The sequence below is a fragment of the Melospiza georgiana genome, chromosome 5 (assembly GCF_028018845.1).
Source record: "Melospiza georgiana isolate bMelGeo1 chromosome 5, bMelGeo1.pri, whole genome shotgun sequence".
NCBI classification, from domain to species: domain Eukaryota; kingdom Metazoa; phylum Chordata; class Aves; order Passeriformes; family Passerellidae; genus Melospiza; species Melospiza georgiana.
In genome coordinates, this window is record NC_080434.1 from 71,936,589 (window position 1) to 71,962,182 (window position 25,594).

General features: G+C 42.5%; 1 protein-coding gene across 1 annotated transcript in view; it reads left to right on the forward strand.

Moving 5' to 3' along the window:
* Window positions 1–25,594, forward strand: part of EIF2AK3 (eukaryotic translation initiation factor 2 alpha kinase 3) — a 43,658-nt gene that overhangs the window by 13,150 nt on the left and 4,914 nt on the right. Inside the window, exons 3-14 of the mRNA XM_058024008.1 lie at window positions 9,489–9,683; window positions 11,305–11,435; window positions 13,411–13,645; window positions 13,897–14,059; window positions 14,934–15,071; window positions 15,613–15,735; window positions 16,261–16,481; window positions 16,848–16,960; window positions 18,027–18,149; window positions 19,350–19,499; window positions 20,525–21,293; window positions 25,181–25,348. Coding sequence (XP_057879991.1) covers window positions 9,489–9,683; window positions 11,305–11,435; window positions 13,411–13,645; window positions 13,897–14,059; window positions 14,934–15,071; window positions 15,613–15,735; window positions 16,261–16,481; window positions 16,848–16,960; window positions 18,027–18,149; window positions 19,350–19,499; window positions 20,525–21,293; window positions 25,181–25,348 — 2,529 coding nt within the window. The remainder of the gene's footprint in view (window positions 1–9,488; window positions 9,684–11,304; window positions 11,436–13,410; window positions 13,646–13,896; window positions 14,060–14,933; window positions 15,072–15,612; window positions 15,736–16,260; window positions 16,482–16,847; window positions 16,961–18,026; window positions 18,150–19,349; window positions 19,500–20,524; window positions 21,294–25,180; window positions 25,349–25,594) is intronic.

Below are 25,594 nucleotides of genomic sequence, written 5' to 3' on the forward strand. Positions count from 1 at the left end.
AGGATGGGGGGATTTCACTGGGGTGAATGGTGAAGGGATAAGTGAATTAGAGTGTAAGACACAGGGTTTAGGATTTCTGTACAGGGGGGTCCAGAGAAGTAAGATGGAGGAATTGGGGCGTGTCCTGTCCTCCTTCTTCTTCTTCTTGGCCTCCATCTTCTGTGGTGGTGGTGGCACTTTGGGATTGGTTATTACTAAAAGTGCACTGGTCAATAAGGGTAAAAGGTATTGGGGAAAAATGATAAATATTGTATACGTAATTTCAAGTATAAAGATAGGTGACTGCCCCGGGGGCTCTCAGTGTGCTCATGGCTGGCTGCTGTGCAGACCTCTGTCGGGCCCAGAGAAAATCTTTTAGATAAAAACTAATAAACACCGGAGAACGAGAAAACACCTGAAGCCTCTTTTTGTCCTTTGGAGCGCGGGCTGCCCAAGGCCACCCCGAGCCTTTCCAGGCCATAAAACAGCCGAGACAGCGACATGTGACCACTCTGTAACTGCATGGATGGATTAGCATTCCTGATGGCACAAGTGGTTCTTTGCACTTCTGTTGCTGGAAACACACACATGTGCAAGAAGAGGTTACAGGCTTGGGAAACTTCACTAGAGACACCTGTGGATTTCTGAGTAGAGATTTTTGTTGCTTTCTTGGTGAAACTTAAAACATAATTTACAATTCTCCTGAAAATAAACTTCTAATGTTGTGTAATGGACAAAAAGTCATCTGCAAAAGACTTAATTGTTTTAAAGCACCCTGATAGCTGAAAGCTGTGCTTTTATAGGAAACACAACCAACTTTTTTGAGTAGGGAATGGTAAAGCTGAGGAAAAGGAGAATTGCTGACAGCTGCCTGAGGTGAGCTGGTGGTCAGTGTGATGCAGACCATCATACCATTATCACAAGCAGGGCTGTTGCTTAGGCAAGTGATGTTATGTGTTTATCCAAACTGCACATCTTCTGTCCTCTAGTTTGGTGTCCTGCTCAATTAAAAAGCCCAAAAGCCTTCCTGTATCTGCAGCTGGGTGGCTGCCTTGCTGACACCTGGAGTTAGCACAGCAAAGCCCTGAGGAAGTGCTGACATGTGTCCTTTCACTGCTCTGAGGACCCTTTGGAGGATGACAGCTTCCCTTAGGGGACACGTGAGCAGCTGCAGAGCAGGATGCTGTGGCTTGTGTGACACCAGAGCTCCCAGAGCAGTCCTCAGGTGATGCTCTGCCTTGAGCAAAGCCAGGAAAGTTTCTCAGAGTGCTCTGTGTACAGCCAGCTTTCATCTCATGCTCACAGCCATAGTCAAAATGCTCCAATATTGGAAAGGCTTTTTACCATCCCCATTGCCTTTGGTTTTTTATTCTCTTTACAGTAGAATAACAGAATGGTTTAGGTTGGGATACCCCTCTAAGATTACAGAATTAGAGTCCAAGCGTTGACCCTGCAATGCTGAGGTCACCACTAAACCACATCCTGAAGTGGTACATCCACAAAGCTTTTACATCTCCCCAGGGATGGTGACTCCACCACTGCCCTTGGCAGCCTGTTCCAATGCTTAACCATCCCATCAGTGAAGAAAGTTTTCCTTACAGCAAATCCAGACCTTCCCTGATAGAACTTGAGCCCATTCCTTCTTGTTCTGTTGTTTGTTTCTTGGGAAAAGAGATTGACTCCTCTCATCTGGCTAAAACTGTTCAGGGAGTTGTAGGGAACAAAAAAAAAAGGGAGCCTCCTTTTTTTTCCAGGCTAACTAACTGCAGTTCCCTCAGCCTTTTCTTGCAAATCTTGTGGTCTGGACCCTTCACCACTTGGGTCTGGATAAGGGCAGGAAGAGAGACTGTAATTCAGTTGCATATGGCCCACTGCATATATTGTATTGGCTGTTGAAGGGTTCTGCTGTTTACAGATAATAAAATGGATCAACTCTAGTGCCTAGATAAATAGCAGTTTCAGGTAATGGATAACTTAGTTGGAATTCAGCTGCCCAATACACAAAAGATTAATTATTCTGCCCTAGAGCCTTTTTTAACTTTCAGGCTATATCTTTATCTATATAAAGCAATTTGGACAGTTTAGCAAATCATTCCTCTAGCAGCACAGCCACTGACATCTCATTTCCTAATTTCTTCTGGACTTTGTGCTTCATAAGGAGGTAACTATTAATCTTTGTCAAACTCACTGCATGTTTCGTGCACTCTCTCTCTGCATCCTTGAAAGAGGAGGCTGTGATTTGCCATGTTCTGTTCTCCTCCTGTTTTGGGCTCTTTTCCTGTAGGAGCTGCTCTGTGCCTTAGTGTCTCACATGGACTCTGTGTCCTTCTCTACAAAACCATCCTGTCCATGCAGGGCCAGGGGAGGAAACACACAGGGTCCAGCAGAGATCACTTTGAATCCTGGTCTCCTTAAGTGCTACAAGAAGCTTCTGCTATTGCCCCTGCATGGATGCCAGGTGCCCCCCAAAGCCACTCTGTCACCTCCCTCCTCAGCTGGACAGGGGAGAGAAAAATCTGTTGAACGGGTTTGTGGGTCAGTATAAGGGCAGGGAGAGATCATTCACCAGGCACCATCGTGGACAAAGCAAACTTGACTCAGGAAAACCAGTTTTATTACCAATAAAAGCAGAGCAGGATAAGGAGAAATAAAACCAAATCTGAAGAACACCTTCCCCACCCCTCCCTTCTTCACCCTGATTTTCTCTCCCTCCAGCCCAGAGTGTTGCAGGGGGAGAATGGGGTGTGTAAGCTCATCACACCTTGTCTCTTGTCTCTGCCACTTCCTCCTCCTCAGGGGAGGACCCCTCACACTTTTCACCTGCTCCAGTGTGGGTTCTGCCCACCCCTGTAGCCCCCACCACCAAAGCCTTGCCTTGCAGCCCACATACAAGTGCCAGTTCTGCCATGGTGGCTGATGGACTGTGCTGGGCCTGTTTCTGGAAAGGCAAGGCTTTGGGAAATGTTTTTTGGCACTAATCCCCTCCCTTAGGTGCTGTTAGTTTCGAGGAGCTCAGTGAGGGGCTCGGTAGCAGCAGCAGCAGTTTCTCAGTGTCTCAGAAAGCACTGCGCTTAAGTTTCAGAAGACTTGCAGTCTTATTAATAAAACTTGCCATGTAAAAGAGGGGGATGGAATAATGTCAAAATAAAGTCTTTCTTAAAGCACTGTGCAGTTGGGTTTTTTATTAAGGAGAACAGTTTTTAAAAGTCTGTTACCATGGCAGCAGAGCAGGCTGGCATCTCTGTATCTCAAAACCCCAAGTCTTGTTTGACTGTGATTAAAGTAACTGTGGTCTTTCAGTTTGCTTGTCTTCAGAGGCAGGGTCTGTGTGATGGCACAGCAAACAGTGTTGGGTTCCTGATCTCTTTGAAGCTGGGGTGGTCTAGCACACTGCAGTTCCTCACGTTTCCTTTATGGCCCTTCAGGGGAGGGCAGAGCAGCAATAATTCTTTTTAAGGGCAAACTCAAGCTGAACAAGGTGGCGTGCCCCTGACATTGGAAAGGAGAGTGTAAGTCTCAAGCTGCTGTGCTGCTGTCATCTGTTGCTTTTTATACTGCTTGTGTAAAAGACAGTTTTGTTGGGACCCTGGTGCTTACACCTGATCAGATTTAAGATTTGAAGTGTAGAATCATGACAGATACCAGCTCCAGTCTTTTATTAAAGTTGTTGGGAGGATGTTGCAGGTGTTGCTTTGAAGAGAGAAGAAAGGAGTTTTGAAATGAGTTCTCTAGTACTCATCCAGACACAGGGTTACAGCATCACTTCACAAACTCATACAGAAAATACAGGCCCACAGAAGTTGAATTTATTACTCTTTTCTAGGTATTCATGAAAAATGAAACAGAAGCTAGCAGCTTGTGGAGTATGGGGGATGATGGAAGGAGAAGAAAGACAGTAATAGATATAAACTTGTGTCATAAGGTACTTAATGCAGGCAGAGTCAGGGACAAGGTTTTGTCACTTGCTGGATGCTGTGAACTGTTGCTGGGTGAGCTGTACAGCCTGATGGTTAAAATCAGCCTGAGCTGTGAGAAACATCTCTGCTCACTGTTGCTGTGCAGACCCGGTGTGCTCTTTCAGGCTGTCACAGCCCAGCTGAGATGAAAGCTATTTCCATGGCTCCTCTGATGTGCCGCCTCTCAGCTCTGCAGGGGAGCAAGGCCACCAAACCCCACCTCTGTAAACAGCTCAATAAATTCTGATTATCTGCTGTCCAGGTGCAGCCTTTCTCACAGCCCTGAGCTCAGAGATGGTTTGGGCATGTTCAGTGCTTATCAGGCAGAGGAGGTGTTCGGGACAGGTATCCCTTCATAAACAAGTGGAGTGCTGAGATCAGAGGTAATGGTGCTCACAAGAAGGAAAAATTCTCCAGACAAACAACAACCTGTTGGTATTTCCTGCCTCAGCTTCCTCCTTGCCCTTGAACATGTCTTAGGTTGTTTTACTGATCTAAATCAGGGACTTCCTTTCGCTGTCAGTTTTCTTTTTCCTGGCTGGTTGAACAGTCAGTGTTTTGAAGAATACTTTGCTCTTTTACCAGTGCTTTAGGCAGTGGAATCTTTTCCAAAGGTTGTGCTTGTGTCTGGGTCTTTGTTCCCTTAAGGAAGTGGGGGTGTTGGGCACCTTGCAGAAGTTGGAAGACTCTGGCTGGCCCCTTCATGCCCGTGTGCTGCTGTTTGATACGGGTTTGCCTGTTAGTAAGAGTACACTGTCATCCTTGCAGTGCCCTGTGCTTCAGGATTTCTGCAGGTCGCTGGAGGCAAAACAGATGAATCAGCATCCTGAAATCTGAGGGGAAGAGAAGAAATAACCTCTTCTGTTGAAGTTATAAACCCATGTCTCTGTACAGATAACCTTCCTGCATGCATAGCAAATAAAGAGCAGACAATAAATCAGTTCCAGACCAGCCCAAACTAGGGACATCTCAAAAACTGTGTGTATATGTATATCTCAATATGTATCTATATCACCTGAAAAATCTGTAAACAATTACAGTAAGAATACCTGTGTTACAGTCTATAGGTTTGTGGTTTTAATTTGTTTGTTTTTCTAATGTGGAGCATACCAGCTAGCTTTCACTTTCCCAGATTTCTTTGTGCAGACTCTTGTTTCTACCCTTCAGAATAAAGCTGCCATATGTGACTTTTAATATGTTGCCTAGATTAATTTTAAAGAGGCTTAAAAGACATAGTTCTCAGTGAGAAGTAGCTTTACTAAGACCATGCTTGATGTTGGCTTTGATCCTGTTTATTACAGTGATCCTATTGTAGGGATAATCATAGAGGGGGAAAAAAACTGGTACCTTTATCATTTAAGATCATGTAGGTTGATCTTAGTTAATTAGTAATTGGAATGAAGCTCTTGCAGCTTATAGTAACAGCAAGATTTGAAAACTACAAGCAGAAGTGTTAGAAAAACATAAAGACATCAAATCCTATTTTAAGGAGAATATTTCACTTGTGCGTGGTTATTTCCTTGGAGTCGGTAGATAGCCCAGCCCATCTGTAAACAATAATATTGACTGTTCTGGCACCAGACTTGGCTCAGATGTGTCTGCACGTGAGCAGCCTTGATTTTCGTTTCAGACGATAACGAGCGGTAGGAAGGGGGGAGAATGTCACGCTTGCTGTTAAACAGCTCCTGGAAGCTTTAGCACTTCAGCTTGTTTTGATCTCTGTTTACACAATTTCCCCTTTCCTTGCTTTTTCTCTTCTCCGCGCCGCTGTAAACCAGCGGCTTCCTGCACCGACCGACCGACCTGCCGTGGCACCTGGCGTACGGTGCCCTCCTTTCCCGTGAAGAGTCTAGACAGCAAATTCCCTGGCAGCCTGTGCCGCTCCGGATCGCTCTGGCTTTTTGCTTTTTTGCGGAGGCTTTTTAGAAACTGCATTACCTCACCCGTCGGCCTGGAGATTGCGCAGCCCGCGCCGCTGATAGGGCTGCGGAGCCCGCGCGGAGCCAATGGAGAACTTGCGCTGCAAACTCTTAATGAGCAAAAGAGCAGCGAGCGGCTCGATCCGGGCGCCGGAGTTAATGTGGGGGCTTTTTTTTTAAGCGTTACTTCTGAAAGACGAGCCACTTAACAATTATGTGCCATATTGCTGACCGGTGAAGCTGAACAAATAGCTATTTACATTGACAGATCAGAGGAATGTGTAAGTGCATGGTGGTAACCTACATTTTCTGTGCCAAGAGATTTGCAGCTGACTGCCTGGGTGACTCACTCCTTGGATTAGGAGATGAGGTAATGCTTTTGAGATACAGGGTGATGTCATTCCTTTACCTGAGCTGCATGCCGATGCCAGTCGCTAGTACTTTCAAGGAAAGTCCCTTTTCTGCTTCTCATGTGCTAGAGAATGAGCTGCATCATTCAGATAGTTGTTGTTATTAATGTCCTTCCGAAGCCTCTGGCTGAACTGCTCTTTGAAAACGGATGTCACCACAAGTGGCCACAAATGCCTTTTGTTACACAAGTATGTGGGCACCTGCGAGTGGCACATTTGCATACCTGTCCCATTCTTCAAATAAAGCTATTTTGTTAAAAGAAGACCTTCATGGTAATCAGGTGCTACCTCTTGTCAGCACTGTGTCATGTAATCCATTTGTAAATAAATAAAAGAAGGTGATTTTTTCCTGCTGTTCTGGTTCTGTAGTGAAATAGCTCATTTGTGATGGTAAGCAACCAAAATGTCTCACTTGCACTTAGGGTCAGATTAACCTTATCCACTCCTACTCTAGCATTGTCCTTCACTGCAGCAGCTCTTCCTGCCGTCCCTGCTGCCTTGAGCAGACAGAGAGCCACTGTCAGGGAATTCTCAAAGCCATAACCTGATTTGGTCCATATTTTGGGTGTGTGCTGCTGAGTCAGCTTCATGCACCTTGGAAATTCGGGTGTGGTTCCTAGAAATGGCCAATGTGTCTGTGTTGTTTGCTGGAGGAAAATTTCCTACCTGGGCCCTGGAGTGAGAGCCTTGGGACAGGGCAGGCACTTAAGGTGACATGTGTCACACTGTCCCCAGGGCTTTCCCACAGACAGTCTTCCTTGCTCAGCAGCAATTCCTGGGCAGTTTACAGCCCTGTCTCCATTCTTCACAAACCATGGAAGGTCTCCAGGCCCTGGAGCAGAGTATCTCATGCTGCCTGGGCTTTCAGACTGCTTGCATGTGTGTGGATCATGTGCAGATCCATTCAGAGGATTTGTTAATGCAAAGGAACAGCTGCATGGGCTAAAAGTTGTCATCAGAATTATTATGGGCTTCTGAAGGAATATATTACAGAAACGTTTTGTGGCATTAACTCCTCTGTGTTGAACAGAGTTTTAACAAGGTACTTCCAGCATGGTTACAGCTGCAATTTTGGCACTGGCAGTTTGGTTTTAAAAATGTGTTTTCCAAATCATCTCAGTCTCTTGTTTCTCAAGACTGCAAGATTGCTCTTGAATATGAATGTTTATATAAACCTTGTTTGCTTTATTTGTCCACCAGTCAGGTGATCTCTACAAATGGCATGCCCCACTCCTCATGGAATATTTCCTTTTTTGTGGGTTTATTTCTGTGTGTGTGTATAGAGCTGTGTGTGTTTATTTTTCCTCCCCAATGGCAGACCATAATGCAACATTTGTGTGTTACATGCAGTGTCTTTTCAGGAGGTTTGGCCTTTATTGCCATAAGGTAAATCTCTGAGAGGGAAAGAACACACCTAGTTTTGCTTTGTAAGAGCTTCACAGCTAATCTCAGGAGCTTATTTTTATCATCTCTTCAATTACACATTGTGCTCCTGAGAGGAGTTTTTATTTCCATTGTCTCTCATCATGAGGCTTTTCAAAGCTGGAAAGCTTTGGTGTTGGATCCTTTAGGGACCTTAAATACCAGCAGTGTGGGGTAACTCACCTGAATTTTCTCTAGAAATGAGGTGTGTGGAACAGTGGATGAGGAGATACTGCTCATGTCAGGCACACAGCTACAACATCTGTCTTTCCCTCCCTGTTCAGGTGAATCCCAACTTTCCTTAATGCTCTTTGCTCGATTCTGACCCAGTTAGAGGAATAAAAATTCCATGTTACATAGAATTTGAATCATGCAGAAGATGTGGTTTCACATCCTCACAGTAGCTCCAGAAATAATAACAAGAAGAAACCTTCCTGCATCTTTTGTACCACTTTGTAATACACATCTGTGCCTTGGAGTCTGAGCAGGAATATTTTTTTCCAAGTGACTAATACACATGTACCAGAACCTAATGTGTCAAGTATTCAAATTAATGTAATTATGTTGTAGGATATTGCCCAAATGGACAGAGGTTCTGAAGTAGCAGTAAAAGCTCCCATGTTAATCCATATCCTCAGAAGCTAAGATTATGTGGATTACAGTTTCTCAGTGTTCTTGATGGGCACAGCCTCTGTGGCTCCACAGAGTTAGTTATGGTCCATCATGCTGATAATGAGTTTCTTAATAAGTCCCTCAGTACTCACTGACAGTGACTCATGCCTCTGAACTAGGATCTTCTTCAAAATCTCTCTGTAATGGGTGAAATACTGGATCCCAGTGAAGATTTTTTCCCTTACTTGTGTTTTTAGGGAAAAGCCAGGCAATTTTTAAAGGAGCAACGTGCTTAAAGATAGGAAATTCCAAGGAGAAGTCAGATTTAACTGTCTGCAGAGGCAAAGGTGAAAATGTGAGCTCTGATCTCAGTGATAATGCCTCTCTCTGTGCTTTCCAGAAAGTCGGATATTCTGAACTAGACATTAATCATGAAAACAGCCTCAGTTGTACTTTCAAAATTACTCTATTTTGAATCTATCCCAAATAATCTGCAAAACTTTGCACTTTAACCAGTGCCTGTCTCTTGGAGAATGCTTCAACCCACATCATGTTTTCTGCAGTTTTGGATGAAACCTGTCAACTCATCGAGCTTTCAAATGTTTTGAAGAAGTGTCACACACTGAACTGTTTTTAAACTAAGAATAGAGAAACATGGGTTTGATTTGAATGCCTGAAAGTTTTCTGTCTTCACTATAACTTTGAAAAATAGGATGCTGAAGTATAAAACCAATAGGACTCTGAGATACAAAACCATTGGGACACTGGAGCATAACACACTACCCTTGCTTACACAGCATTTCTGTTGCCATTTGTGGTCTGTGTGCTTTTAAATTACGGTCATAAATAATTAAAATTATGGTTAAATCATAGCTAACTGTTGCTGTAGGACATGAAATAAAACAATGTGGACATGCAACTTTTTAAGGTAAAATAGAGGATGTTTAATTTCTGACTCTAATATTTATAGATTTTTAAAAGTGACAGTGGATTGGAGGATGACAGTGCTACTTCTCCAATGACACTGGACAAACCAATAGTTCATCAAATTTTTCCTCCTCTATAAAAACCACAAAACAATAAGTTATTTACATAAAGTGCGTAAGAAAGTTCATTATAAGAATGTAAACATCAGAAGGCTTCGAAAAACTTTAAAAAACCACAGCTAACCTTGAATTCACTTCCTTCAGGTGTTTGGAAACAAGATCATTATCCCCTCCTTGGATGGGGACCTGTTCCAGTGGGATCGGGATCGGGGCAGCATGGAGGCCGTGCCCTTCACGGTGGAGTCTCTGCTCGAGTCATCCTACAAATTCGGCGAGGACGTTGTGCTGGTTGGGGGGAAGTCTCTGACCACCTACGGGCTGAGCTCCTATTCAGGGAAGGTAAGAGCCTGAGAAGGTGTTTTGTGGCTGTGTGGTTTGAGCTGTGCCTTGCAGACGGGTAACTGCTGAGGTTTAACTGTGGTGCAGCTCAGGAGTTTAAGTGCAGGGCACAAAAGGGAGAGCCTGAGCCTCGAGGGCTGCAGCAGGAGGCATGGCCCTGCAGTCTCCTGCTGCCTGGGAGCTCCTGCTCTGCCCCTGTGCTGCCTTTGACCCTTGTCTCACTGTTTGCTAACCCAGCAGAGCACTGTTCACTTTTGACTGGATTTGTTTTGTGCTGGCTTAGCTCTAGCAGGGGATCAGGGAGTGCCAGAGCCAGCCCAAGGGAAGTGACAGGAGCTTTGTCACCAGTAGTGAGAGGATAAGAGGGATGACCCCTTTCTGTGGGAGGTCTTCAACTTTATCATCTAGCTCTGTTTGAAGGAGACTTTGCAGTTCAGCTCACTGTGTATCAATTAATGCTTTAGGTGACACCTTTTTTAAAACTAATTTCAGATTTTCAAAACTACTGAGAACAGAAAAAATTCAATATATGCAAAAGTAAAGGACTTTTAGTTGTTGTCAGTGTGCTTACTATCAGTTCTACTCCTTATAAAGTCTTATTTCAAAGTGAAGTTAAATGACAGATGTCATTAAAATGCTTGTAAATACTTTGTGAAGAACAGACATTTGATCGTTCAGAAACGTTGCATTTTAAAACTAACTAAAAACAGATTCAGTTAAAAAAAAATAAGGTTCCTAGTGTTTGTTTTCAGCAAAATCAGGGTGGTTTTTTGTTTTTTTTTTTCATTTTCACCACACATTTTAATGTGGAAAACTTCTGTGGTGTGGTGTGAAATCATCACTAATGATAAAGAGCACAGACCCCAAACCAGAGTTCATGAATTCCTTTTAGTTCCCTCACTGGTAGCAGAGGGCTCTGTGCACTAACAGGCTCTTCCTCCTCCTCCAGTGCTCAGAAGAGGAAAGTTTCATTTCTGTTTTGATTCCTGGCATGTGCTCACAGTAGCAAAGCTGCCTCTTAGAGGAAACAGTGCCTGACTCTTCCTTCCTAAGAGTTTGGGCAGTTTGATCTCTCTGGCATTGCCCATATAATGCAAGTTCTGTTTGAGATTGGGACTGTTGGAAACTGTGACTGTGAGAGTTTATTGAGGTTTGCTTCTCCTTTTGATAACTGACAAGGCAAAGGGGGAGGCTTTGTGGTATTTTATATAAATCAACAGTACTTCATTTGAAGCTGATGGAGTTATGCTGAGATAAATATGACATGAAAGCAGAATTATGCTGTGGGTCTTGCAGGAATGTTCTTTTGATGTCCACAGAAATAGTGGAGAAAGAGAGAGCTCAGAATTCTTTTTGTTAGAAGTACATGCAAAATACAGTCAAATGGTAGTCAAAATACCACAGACTGTAAACTTTCCAGAATCCTTTGAAAGTTTTTGTTCTGAAAAGCCGTTATCTCTTAAACCAGGCTTTTCAACATCCCTCCAGCCAAACATCTAAAGTCACGGAAATCCAAATTGCCTGCCTGCCAAGAGCAGGCTGTAAGGGTCGTTAGCTTTGAGTATTGCTGTCAATGGTGTTTGTTTTGAAGTGTCACATGCGAGCCTGCCTTGTCCCTCAGGTGAAGTACATCTGCTCGGCCGTGGGCTGCCGCCGCTGGGACGACGAGGAGAGCGAGCAGGAGGAGACGCTGCTGTTGCACCGCACCCAGAAAACCGTCCGGGCTGTGGGGCCGCGTAGCGGCAACGAGAAGTGAGTCTGACCTGCCCGGGACCCTCCCGTGTAGGTGGGGAGGCAGAAAAGATGGGAGTCAGGTCACATTGCTTCCCTCGTCCTCACTCAGCTCTGTCGCAGTAGGACACGAGATGAGCGACGCGAAAGGAACGACGCTCGTGCTCTGAGATGTTTAAGGCAAAAAGAGCACGTTTGTTTTTCAAGTCTGATATTTATAGAATTCCAAAGGTAACCATGATCGGAGAATGAAATTGCCACCTCTCCAACCACACTGGTCAAACCAACAGTCCATTAATTCTCTCCTCCTCCAGAAAGGACTGCAAAGCAATCATTATTTACATGAAAAGTGTGTGAGAAGCTCCATTACAAAAATATAAACATCAGGAGGCTTAGAACAACTTTAGAAGAACAGGGTGACACACCTCAGGAAAGTTTGTCACTGCTGCACTGCACAGGGCAAATGTCACTGTAATGTTTGTTCTAACTGCTGCTTTTGTACAAGAAGAGTTTAAAAGTCTTCTTATAATCTACTCACTTCAAGATGCTTTACCTACTAATGGTAACTGTCGCTGGGGAGGGAGGTTATACATGATGCCTTTTCATTTTAAGTTGATATTTTAATCCATTCCTAAAGTTATGTTTTCCTTCCATAATGTAGGTGGTCTGTTCTTTCTAAGCTGTAGAAACTGATTCAGTCTGTGGTTTTTCTAACGCTGTCATATTGAAGTTTTAATACATCAAAATTTCTGTAAAATCACAAACACGTATTTTCTGGGGAAAAAAAAAAACAAACCCACTTCATAAAACAGACTTAAATAGATGGGTTCTGTACATAGATACAAGTAACTGCCCAGCAACATAGTGGAGAATCAGTCATTCCCTGTTCCCCTGCTCCCTCTTCTGTTTGCAGCAGGATGTGACAAGTTGTGAATTTGTAGCCTATCAGAGAGCCTAATGAGAACTCAGTAACAGATCAGATGTCTGAGAGGATAAATCTTGGTTTCTGTGTTTCTTGGAGACAGATATTAGCCAGGAGAGGTATGTCAAAACCATAGTATTTAGTCTTGTGTCCCAGAATCCTCCTGTCTTTGTGGTGAGAACCAGAGGTGCTTTCCTGGTGACACGGAATGGGTAGGAAACATCTGGGGTTTTAATCCAGAGCAAAAAAAGTTTTGTCTTTAATAAATTGAGTGTATAAAATATGCCAAACTCTTACCATAAGGGTGTAAATTCTTTAAAGAGCCAGTTTGAGTTCCTGGTGGTTGCCAGACTGATAAGAAGCTTTAGGCAACCAAATATACTGTTCAAGAAATATTTACCCCTTCATGCTGTCCAAACTTGCCACCCTTTTCCTGTCTGTATCTTTGTAGGTTTATAAGAATTGAAGAGTTTTTTGCTGTGCAAGAAAACCGTGCTCCTTACACATTTCATTATACATTTGTCTTTTTTTGGTGTTAACCTATGGGACATGAGCAGTCCTGGTTTCAAGGGATCTGTGTTTGGTTGTATGTGGGGTTAAACTGAAAAAATCACAGTCCCTTTTCCAGTTTGAAAAATCTTATGTTTCCAGTTAAATCCACTTAATTAGTGAAGAGAAAAATGGTTTGTTGGAATGCTGCTTGCTAACAGCTTTGTACTTGCTGCTTTCATCAGCTGCAGAGTGTTTTCTTAATAGGCAGACCTAGCTCTAGTACTTAATGATTTTAGTTTTCCCCTTCATACACTAAACCTTTAGTGCCATTGGCCCCTGCTTTACCAGTTTTTTTCTCAGTTCACCCATCATGTTGGAGAATATTTCTCAAATATTTGATTTGTGTTCTGGATTAGCACTCCCCTCCTGCTACAGTTTGGTTCATTTGACACTCTGTGAGTTTACTGTGAAAATATGGGCCAAATTCAGGTAATTCAGTTTAGAAGTCTTCTGCACAGGGCACTTGGGACTTCCTTGGAATATAAAAGCTGTTTCTACAAAGGTTTTCTCTTTTTCTTTGAGGTGGAATTTCAGTGTTGGTCACTTTGAGCTGCGCTATGTCCCAGATATTGAAACTAGAGCAGGATACATTGAGAGCGATTTTAAATCAGCTATGAACAAAGAAGAAACAAAAATTATTTCAGAGGTGGATGAGCAGGAAGCTATGATGAAAGACACAGTGATAAAGGTCTCTGTGGCTGACTGGAAGGTGATGGCTTTTAACAGACGAGGAGGACATCTGGAATGGGAGTACCAGGTAGGGGGAAAGACAGAATATTAAATATCACAAAAGTAGATGTTTTGAAGATGCCTTTCATCTTTGGTTTCAGGCACTGTCTTTGTAAAGGAGCACACATCTGCTTGTAATTTTTTAACTGAAGTTCTGACTTTGAGCTGCTGCATCTGTTACAAAAATTTAAACAAGAAATTTAAGCACTTTGGTTTTTATTCTTATTTAATAGCTCATTAATACAAAATTCATTTTCCAATTACCTCTCTCCTCTTCAGTTTTGCACTCCAATTGCTTCTGCATGGCTGCTTAAGGATGGCAAAGTGATTCCAATCAGTCTGTTTGATGACACAAGTTACACAGCAAATAACGAGGTACCAGAGGATGAAGAAGATCTTGTGGAAGCTGCCAGAGGGGCCACAGAATCCAGTGTCTATTTGGGTGAGACACCAAGTGCAGCATTTTCTGTAGTAAACATTACTCATTTCTCTGTTGAGGCTGTAGTAAAGCAAATCTTTTTGTACTGGTAGGTTTCAAACTCATATATCTTTTCCATCTTGATTCTGACATGTTTGTTGCTTTGTAGTTTCAGTACATTGGAGATGACTAAAAGTCTTGAAACTTTATAAGACAGGTTGGCAGCTAATAAAACAGCCTTACTGCCCATTAATTTGTGCACTGATTGCAGTAACATACTGTGAAGAAAATTCAAATAAGATTTTACATGGCTTAGTTTTCACCCAGCTGTCAGGATCCATTGGATGAGGTGTGTGACACTTTGAAATAGAGTGGCTGCAGAGCCTCCTCCTCAGCTGTCTGTCTCTGGGAGGTAAATGTGCTTTAGTTTCCTAAGACTTGGTTTGCCTTAAGCCTTTTTCTTCAAGTCTTTGCACCTTGTAGCTTTGCAGTTAATGGTTAGAATAACAGATAAAGAATAACACTAGGAAGAAGTTACAGCCTTCCTGGTAGTGGCTGTTTTGTGCAGCATTAACAAGGGTAGGAAGTTTGAATGAGCTCTTACTTCTGCAAATCCCAAACTCATTTATAGCTCTTAAAAATGTCTGGAATTTTCCTGTAGCACCAGCTTTCCAGCAGTAAAAATGAGATGTTCTGAACTCTTGCTTTCCTAGAACAGAGGGAAGATGTTACTTGAATTCATCCAGTTTAGCAGTCACAGTCAGTATCTCAGATTCTCAGAATAAGAAGGAATATTTTCAGAAATGTTGTTAACCACGTGTTTTGACTAGGCAGTTTTATTCCAGGGCTGAAGAAAACCAAATCTAAATACTAATACACTTCCCTGTTTATTACTTAGGTATGTTCAGGGGCCAGCTGTATCTTCAATCATCAGTCAGAATTTATGAGAAATTCCCAACCAACCCAAAGGCTCTGGAATCCAGGAATGATAATGCAATTATTCCTCTTCCCAAAATCAAATGGAAACCTTTAATCCGTGAGTAACAATTCAGAGTTGAATTTATTCCCTTAGCTCAGAAAAGACAGGGCATCTTTCTGCTTTCCAGTATGTTTCAAACTAGTCTGATATTTCCAACTGTAAACTACTTCAGGAGTATCTCTGTGCTTTATTAAGTGTTTATTTTTTTCTAATCAGGTATTTAATGTCAGTTTTCTTTTACTATGGATTTGACAGGGTCTTTGTTAGTAATTAAGTATTGGGTCTTTTTAATCAAATTTTTCAGCAAAAAGAGGAAGAAGTTTTTTGCAGTGATGTGAATATGAGTGAATTGACTTGTCAAGGGGGAGAATTACTAAGTAACTGTTACCTTAAAGTACCTTTCTTAATGTTTCCTTCTATGAAATTTACTTCTCATTACCTGATTCCAGAGGCATTTTGTAATATTATGCAATTTGAGTTCTCTTTAAATTAATGTGAGAACAGAATTTTACAAACAACTGCCATTTTGTATACTCTGCAGAAATAGCAGTCTGTTCTTGAAATGAAGCTCAGAGAATTTTGTCTTTTGTGTGCTTAGAGTCCCCTTCCAGGACCCCAGTGTTGGTGGGCTCTGATGAGTTTGATAAGTGTCTCAGCAATGACAAGTATTCTCATGAGGAATACAGCAACGGAGCGCTCTCAGTTCTGCAGTACCCATATGGTAGGTGAAGTTCCAGACTTTGAAGTGTTTCAAACACCCAGCTTTTATTATCTGGGAATTTCAATAAATGACCATTGGTTAGACCTTAAATATGTGTATTTTTAAAAATATTTAATGAACTAGAAAATTACTGCCCAAAGTAGAGTTTCCAGATTGCATTGTAGGTACGACAGAGTACCAGGAATTGCCGCTGGAGAGCTGTTGTGTGTGCTGCTGTTGCCACTGAGAGTTGTTTGGAGTGGAAGAACCTTGGGAATTACTTTTTCCAGAATTTACTGACAGTGCTGGAGACTCAGGATGGTTGTCACAAGTTTTCCATGTGGAAGATATTCTGATTTAAAGCTAGGGAGACCTGGTTGCTGTCCACAACCTTAATTACCTGAATTTGCTTATGTGCTATTTAAATCATGGAAATAAAAGCACTCCCTGTCACATCTGTTGAGGAGACCTGTTCATGAGAAGGCAGGGTTGTTTTGTAGGCACCTGCAGGTAACTCTGTGTTCTCTCTGTGTGTTTTACACACAGATAATGGTTATTACTTACCCTACTACAAGAGGGAGAGAAACAAGCGCAGCAACCAGATCACGGTTCGCTTTTTTGACGACACGAGTTACAAGAGCATTCGCAAGAAGGATCCTGTTCTGCTGCTGCACTGGTGGAAGGAGATTGTTGGCACCATTTTGTTCTGTATCGTGGCCACCACCTTCATTGTGCGCAAACTCTTCCACCCCCACCCTTACAGCAGAGTAAGTTTGTGCAGAATCAGAGTCATTTGCAGAGTCAGAGTAATTTTTTTCAGAATCCCAAATACAGAAGGAATTCTTTTAGCTGTTTCTTTCAGTTTGGGCTCTGCAATGAGTAATATTAATAAGTTAATAACTAATGAGATAACCAAATCAAAAGCCTAAATTTATTGTTTGATCTGTGTGTGAAGGCTGCCAGCTGCCACATACAATTTGCTTAACTGCTTCAGCAAGCAGATTAGACTGCTTCTGACGTATCTGGAGATATTTATTTAATGCCATATCTGGGGTACAAACCAGGCTCAGGCACTCAAGGAGTTGATTTTGTTTGTTTGTTTGTTTTGTTCTTGTTTTGGAAATCCTTGTTAGCTGCGGAAGGAGTCTGAAACACAGTGTCAGACTGATTGTAAGTATGAGCCCACTTGTGGAGACATTAAAGACAACAGCTGGAGTGATGCCAAGAACTCTGGATATGTGTCAAGGTGAGGTCTGTTCAACACAACATAAACAGGGTGTTTAATCAGTGTGGCTGCTAATGCTGTCTGGAGATAGAAAGAGTAGGTGTTCACCTGTTCTTACCTAGGAACTCCCAGTCCTCTGACTTCCCAGGACAATCAGCAACTGGCTCAAAGGACTCTGTGACCCCATTACTCGTGGGAGATTGCAGTTATGATTAGTCTCAGAAATTCCAGAGAGTCAACAGGTTACATGTGATCAGAAGTATTGCTCTCATACTTCTTGCTGATAAGCAGAATGGGAGATTGATCCTTGTAGGTCTTAATCAGTGTTTACTCCATCTGTTCCTGTGTTTATGGTGTAAGGCAGAGAAAGGCAGTTGCAGATGGAAGCAGATGACATCTCATGTACTCTGCAGAATAAACAGTCTAAACTTGAAATAAAACCTTTATTGGTTTTACAAAGGAGTTGGTTAAGACAGAAGGCTTAATAGGGACATGCCATTATGTCCAGAGCAAATGTGACCATTTCCTGTACATTTGTAACTCAATGAATGTAAGAACTGGAGTGTTTAAAATGAGGAAGAGTAAGAAAAGTAGTGATATATAAGAACAGTGATGTTTTGGATGGGATATTCTGCTGGTTTTGCATTAATTGATTTGTGGTGAGGAGGGAAAAACATCAGAACTAGAAGGACTAGTTGCAGAAACAGTTACTTGGGGTAGGGTTAAAGGCAAATCATGATTTAGAAAATACTCAGCTATAGAAACATGGGCTGTATACTCAGGATCCAGCAGGCATGCAGCCTGGTATTCTGAAAACCTCTCCAGTTTGTCCAGTGCATGCAGAATGGATCCTGCTGGCCTGTGAAAGGCTCTGCATAAATACACATTTAGCAACTGTCCATTTCACAGATAGGGAATTGCTCACAGTGGGTGAGCTGGGAAAAAGAAGAAATTCTGCACATGTTTTGCCTGTACAAAACTACTTCAGTTGTGGTCATAAATGACTTTGGTTTTCTGTCTGTACTAATGCATTCTTCTCCTCTATCCTCCCTTCTTCTGTCCCTTCCTCACACCCCTCTCTTCCCAGATACCTGACAGATTTTGAACCAATCCAGTGTCTGGGTCGTGGAGGTTTTGGAGTGGTTTTTGAAGCCAGAAACAAAGTAGATGACTGCAACTATGCCATCAAGAGGATCCGATTGCCCAACAGGTACTTGTTGGGAGTGGATTTGTTGGGAATGATGAATGAATGGTGGGATCCCATCCTACACAGAGCCATCTGCTCCTGAGCTCATTTCCCAGACCGTTCATTAGGGTGAATGACACACTTCTAACGGGGGCTGTCTGTGTTGGCACGGAGAACTTGGCATGTGCAGTCCCAGCAGAGCTGACCTGCTTGGCTCAAACACTCCCACTGCAGATCCCTCTGTGGGGATGCTGCTCCACAGGGATTTCCTTGGTGAATGGAGCCTTTGCTAACAGGACCAGTTACTGTAGTGCTGTTAATGTGCTTCTCTCCTTCCTCTCCTTACCTTTCTGCTCCACCTCCTCCTTCTTTTCTCTCTCCCTCACCTCCTTTTTTGACTCCATTTGCCCATTTGTTTCATTTTCTGGTCCCACCACCCCTTCCTTTTCTCTCAGTCATAGGTGGTCAAGCCATGCTGCTGGATTACCCCACCCAGAGCTTGCAGCACTTCTTTTAGTGGGAGATGGGAGACACTGCTGCTGAAAATCTCAAGTTAGCCAGAGGGAGGGGGTAAAGCTATGAAATCTAGAATTACTATTTTATTGAATGTGTTAAATAAGCATAACTATTTAAGATTAAAGGTTTTGTTCAGAAACTTAAGGTAGCCAAAATTAAATTCGTCTTTTCCAAGCATATTCAAAGCTATTAAATAAAACCATCAGACTTTATTTGATCTTATGAAGAGAGATAAATTCCTTCAGTAAGACAGGAGGCTGCCTGCTTTCCTGTCCACAGAACAGAAATAGTCCTTATGCAACCTCCTTACCTATTGCCAGTTAAAAAACAAATACTAAGGTATTGCTGTCTGTCTTGTCTGTCAGTGTCTTCTAAATCCCTGTAGAATGTTGCTCTTTAAAATCTTTTTTCTATCCTTGAGAACAGTTAAGAGGAAGATGAATTTCTTCTTGTTTTTGCTGCCTGTAATTATGTGAAAAGGGAAGACTAAATATTGAGCCATTATGAGCACATTCTGCTGCTCCACACTTCTAAGCTAAAGGAGTTACTCTGGGGAATTTAAGACACATTTTAGTTTTGATGTGAAAAGCAATGCTACTGGCCTGGTGTAGACTGGGGCAGCTTTGATTAAATTCCTTTGCAGAAAGGTTTGTGCTGTGCTGTTGCATTTTGTGACCATGTCTCTTTTCCTCCTCCCCCACACCACAGGGAGCTGGCTCGTGAGAAGGTGATGAGGGAGGTGAAGGCTCTGGCGAAGCTCGAGCATCCGGGGATTGTTCGCTATTTCAATGCGTGGCTGGAAGCTCCCCCTGAGAGATGGCAGGAAAAGATGGATGAGCAGTGGCTGAAAGATGAGAGGTAACTCATGGGGCTCTTTTTAACAACGAGTTTGAGATTGTATGTCAGGAGAACTAGAAAACTGATAGAGGATGCAGGAGCATGGAGAGACTATCTACAAGAGAGATGGTTGTTACTTAGCCTGCCAACTTTTCAAATGAGCAGATAAAAATATATCACACTTCTGTATAAAGTTCTTGATTTATGGGTCCTCTCTTGTGTTAAAGTCCTTCTTTCAGCTTAGGAAACATTATGTGGTTCTTAGTTGAGCTTGTGTAGCTGAACCTTGCAGTGTTTGGAAGGTTGGAACGTTGCTGCTGTGATTCAGTTGCAAACTTTGGCATCTCTGCCTTCTTTGTTCCTTTCTACTGTTTTCTTCCTCTTCATTGCCTTGAGTTAAATGGACCTGATACAGTACTCCAAGAATTAAATAAATTTATTTCACTAGAAATACATGAGGGATAATCAGACTGAGGATTTTTGAACCTTGGTATAGAAGTAGGTTAAAAATGGAAAAGTAGATAAAGGAGAGAACGTGAAGAGAGAGGAAAAAGTGGGTGTGTGCTGGCATTTACAGAATGAGGCCTAATACAAGACTGCTGGCTGGTTTCATAATAACAACTGAACATGCCTCACAATTTTTAGAATACAGCGACCTTTATATTTCAGGCATCAAATTAACATTTCACAGCTGTAATTCTTCCAAGGCACTTTAAATAGTCCTTGCAGTGCCTGTTCCAAAGGGCTGGATTTTTTCAAACTGAAGATGAGCCTGATTGCACATTAGGAATCCAGGCAGAAGAGCTTGTTAAATATTCCCTTATCAGCACTTTTGTCTCAATGAGAAAACCTTATCCTTGCTAAGACACAGATGCTAAATGCTGGTTATTGGTGATTCCCACATTGGGTAGTCACTCCTTGTTGCAGTGTGATGCAGGTGTCAGGGGTAGCAGTTGTTAAATTCTGGGCTTTCAGAAGTGCATTTCTAGTGAAATTATTGGAATCTACTACAATTTCTCTAGTATTGATCTCTCTTTGCCTTCCAGCACTGATTGGCCACTCAGTTCTCCCAGCCCAATGGATGTCCCATCATTTAAGATCACAACAGAGCCATTTTCAACAGAGGAGCACATTGAAGTTACTGCAGCTTCATCAGAGAGGGTGAGGTCTGTGGGGATACCCTGTGGTCAGTCAGATTCATCTGGAAGCCAGTTTTCCCCTCTGGAGTTTTCTGACACAGACAACAAGGACTTGCAGCACTCAGAAGATCCCCTCTTAAACCTTCAGGACAGTGTCCTTACAGGCTGTGATGTAGAAGACAGCACTATCAACAGTAATGAGCTGGGACACTCCTTGGAAATTTGTCCTTCAGCTGTTCCTGTTGTACATCTGAAGGAAGGGACCTCCTCCTCTATTGTGTTTGAGGATTCTGGCTGTGGAAATGCCTCCAGTAAGGAAGAGAAAGTTGATGTTTCACATAATGAGAGTCCTTCTGAGGATAAAGGGAAAAGTACAAAGGAATCTGATAACAAGAAATCTGCTTCAGGAAGTCCCCTCTCTGTTTCTCCTCCAAGGCCAACGAGTTTAAGCCTGGACCTTTCTAAAAACACTGCAGAAAAAGTGAAGCCCACCTCTCCAAAGGTGTATCTGTACATCCAGATGCAGCTGTGCAGGAAGGAGAACCTCAAAGACTGGATGAGCAGGAGATGCACCATAGAGGAGAGGGAAAGGACAGAGTGTCTGCAGATCTTTCTGCAGATTGCTGAAGCTGTTGACTTCCTGCACAGCAAAGGATTAATGCACAGGGATCTCAAGGTTTGTATCCATAGGTTGCTGTATGTGGGAGGAATGTGGCACTGCAGGCAAAGCCTGCCAAAATAGCTGACTCCTCTCAGTGACCTCAGCATGGCTGTTAAAAAAGCTGAATTAATGTCTGTTCAATAATCTGGAGGTGCAGTGCTCCAGGAAATAAATATTCATCACTTGTTACTGCAATTAAAGTCTTTGTTACAGCAAGACTTCTTGTACCTGGCACAGATCAGTGGCATTTGTCCTGTGGTATTTTGAATTCATGTTCTTTGTACAGGGTTGTTCAGTGCTGAGCTGTGTGACAAAGCTACTTTGGATCCTGTTCTACTATTTCAAGTGAAGCAGATAATTGGCAGTGTGGAGCTTGCAGTTGGACTTGATCTTAAAAGTCTTTTCCAACCTAAATAATTCTGTGATTCTAATTCTGGTATTTTCCTTCTTTCTATAGCAATGCAGCCTAAAAGGAGCAGTGTAACTCTTGGTTAGAGAAAGTAAAAATTAAGCAATGTTTCTCTGGGATTGAAATGTAAACTGTCCTGGAGCAGAATTGTGAGCCAGTGCCAGCTATGACAGTGAAGCTTTCTGAAGGATTCACAGTATTTTAATGTCTCATAGCATCCAGACAGGGAGGGCTGGGAAAGGTGGTTTGCACCTCTGGTGTTCAGTGCAGCTGAAGTCAGGAGTAACTTCTACCTTTCCTTTCATTTTGTTCATGGTCCTCCCATGCTAGTGCCTGATTTTGCTGTAACTTAAAGCACTGGAAGTGTCAGTATGTGTTACCAAATAAATAAATTTAACTGAAGAGCCCAGCCAAAGTCAGTTTTATTAGGCCCAGCTCTGAGAAATGGATCCCTTTTGCCAAATGTGGACAGTTATGTTTCCCTGTGCTTGTTTGAGGAGGCATTAGTAGCCCACCTCAGTGGAGTGATTGCTGAAATGATTGTGGCTTCTCAGATGGTAATTTGGCATCAGCAGAAGCAAAAGCTAAAAAATGCCATGTCAGAAGTGGCAGGAAAAGGAGGTTCAAATTAAATAATCCTCAAAGGATATGTCAGAGTTAGAAAAACTCTATCAGCCCTTCCAAGTGTTTGCTTTTCCCATCAGCATTAGGCAATTACCTTGAACCATTTATCTGACAAATCTTTAGTGCTTGAGAAACTGACCATAAAAGTAATTAAATCCCTGTACTAATATGTTGCTAGACATGTTAATTAATAACCTTTCTTAACAATACTGTCAGGTGTAGCCCTCTGCAGTCTTCACTGAGCTCACTGTTCAGTAAACCTTATGTAGATCTCCTAAAACTGTATTAGTCTTAATCAGGTGTGGAGTGTTTTGTTGGAACATCATAAAAGTTCAGTGCTGGCAGCAGTTTGAACAAGAGATTTAATTTTGTTTACTTGGTATAACCAACTTGGAAACAATCTCCCTGGATGAACACCTTCCTCCTTCAGGAAACTTCCTATGCTTGTATAGGTGTTATTCTTGGATCCCAAAGCTTATTTGTATGTTATGTGTTAATTTGGTCAAAACAACGGCCAAACTATTTATTTAATTATTTTCTCTACTTTTCAGAAGCTCCTAGGAAGAGATCTCATCTAATTTTGTAATTTGTCCAGAGGTTGCTCATGCAGTCCTGAGTTGGTGCCAGCACAATAACCTGCAAAGCTGCTTTGGCCTGGCTGCAGGCAGAGCTCAGTGATAGCAGAGGCCAGTTCTTGCTCCCTTTGGCACCAACAAAAGCTGGTAGATCTGTGTGAAAATAAATTTCTATGAGGGCAAATTAAAAGATCCAAGAAGTAATCTAAATATTTAAATTACCAGTGCACATTAAAGTGCATTAATTAGGCTCCTGCTAATCAGGGATGCTGCAATGACAAGATGGCAGGAATTTATGTGGGCAAGTGAAGAGGTCAGAGTTCAAATTCTTTTGAAGAAAGTGAAGTGCAGAAACAAAAGTGTGCCTGTCAAGTGAATTTACTGTTATTCCTAGGATAAGCTGTCGGTCATGCTTGGCAGCTCAAAAGAAATTATCAGTTTCACAGAACTGCAAGAACAGTCTTGGATACATTTTGCAGCATTAATTGAATTAAACAGAGTATTCCAGATGTATGAGAAGCTTATTCATGTGAAAAAATGAGAATTCTTATTCTGACTGAAGAATATGGAGAGAAATTTCTTTGTGCAGGCGGCAAGATAACCAAACTAGAGGGTGGTTATATTTGATTGTACTCTGCTTATGATTTAAATCAAAACTGTGTGCTTCTTCCTTAGACTTTTTCTCCTCCCAAATCTGATCTTGATGGTTTCTTTTTGCTGGCATTTTGCAATAGCAGAGTGTCCAATCCCCTTATTTGTAGAAACTGTGTGCAAGCCTGTTCAGAGACAGTCAGAGTCCAGCCAGAGAAGTATTAAAATAAACTTTGTTATGAGGAGTTTTTCCCCAGGAAGAAGACAAGTCTTGCCTTGTTTGTAGGAGGAGAATGGAGATCAAGGCAATGGGATAGAAACTCCTAATGGAGATGTTTGTTCCTTGAGCATTAAAATTCTCATATCAAGACTTCTGATCATGTAGGTGTGCACTGAGGGTGGGTGCTCTGTAAATGCTTCAGCCAGAGCCTGGAGGCACTGTGGATTTACAGGGCAGTGGCTTTTGTGCCCTGAATGCACTGTGACTCCAAAGGGCTGGACACTCATTACAGGGAAATACAGAGGGGGATAAGACCTGCCTCAGAAGGCACAGGCAGGCTGTGGGCACTGTGGAACTGTTTCTCTAGGGCTTCCCTCAGAAAAGAATCCTTTTCTCTGCCTTGTTTCTTGAGCACACAGTGTGTTTGTCTTTAACTGAGGAAGTCAGGTGGACTTTGAAATATGGTCCTTTATCTTGTGGGAAAACATTGCCCTCTATGTGTCTGCCTGCTCCTGCTGCAGGGCTGATGTCAGCAGAGCACAGACCATGTTGTCCCAGCCTTGAGGGCCCAGGAGCTGAGAGGAGCTTGCCCAGCACCACCTGCTGTACAGCCTGGCCCTGTACAGCATCCTGCTGCTTCCTTCCCCTGGCAGGATCAGTCTGTTCTCATCCCCAAACTCTGTATTTGTAACCCAGCTGGAGTGGTTTTATTTCAAGGGAATAATCATTCTTTTGGTGGGTGCTGTTCTATCAGGCAGGAAGCAAATTTCTTGAAAAACTGCCTTGGATGTGCACCATTGGCCAAGGGACAGCTCTGTTCCAGCCTCTTTTATCAGTAGGCTAAGCCAGGGATGGAGGTGTGGGCAAACAAGCTAAAGGAGAGTCAAGCCAGATCATCACTATTGCTGCCTCTATGAATTGCAAAGTTCTTAAGCTTCTGTCAAAAATAAACTTTTCGTTCTGTTATGCAAACTGCTGTTCTGTGTTAAACTGCACATTACACTGAAAAGCAGACCTTTTTCCCACTGTATCTGTAATTTAACACTGGGATGAGGTGCTGTGGGCTGGTTAGTAATACAGCTAGCTATATAAACTACTCTAGCATTTAGGGATTAAAGTACAAAAGCACAGGAGAAGGAGCTGCAGCATGTGGTGTGCAGGTGTCAGTGTGGGCTGGATCACTTACCTGTGCTGGTCCCAGCAGGGTTGGCTCTGTGTGTGTTCCTCAGCAGAGCTGTGTGCTGCTGGTGAACCTCTGCTGAGTGACAAGAAATGAGCAGTCTGAGCCTCAGGAAGAGACAGTGGTTAATGCAGGAGAAATTCCTTTTATCTGAATAGTTACAATTCTTAACTGCTGTTCTTCAGCTTTTTAATGATTGTTTTTAGCCTTGACAGCTTTGAGTTAGAACCAAGTGCTATAACCACTGAAACACAGACATCTGTTTGTTACTTACTTTTTTTTTTCACCTCTTTGTTTTCTCAGCCTTCCAATATATTTTTCACAATGGATGACATAGTAAAGGTTGGGGATTTTGGACTGGTGACTGCTATGGACCAAGATGAGGAGGAGGAATCAGTTCTGACCCCAATGCCAGCTTATGCCAGGCACACAGGACAAGTAGGGACCAAACTCTACATGAGCCCAGAACAGGTTTGTGCTCTCTTCTCTCCAGCTGTCCTTGGCAGTGCCCAGAAGAGCCCTGAATTTTTGGGAGCTCTAAGATCAGGCCTTCCTAGTAAACCATTGCAATCAAGTCACTTAAATCCTTTCTCATAAAAATAGAGTTTTGAGCTAAATTGAGTTCTAAAATGAATATTTAAATGTATGTATTTGTTATAGCAAAACCAGTGGCTAATTATTCAGACTGAATGCATTCATTTGTCATGCTTTTAATGC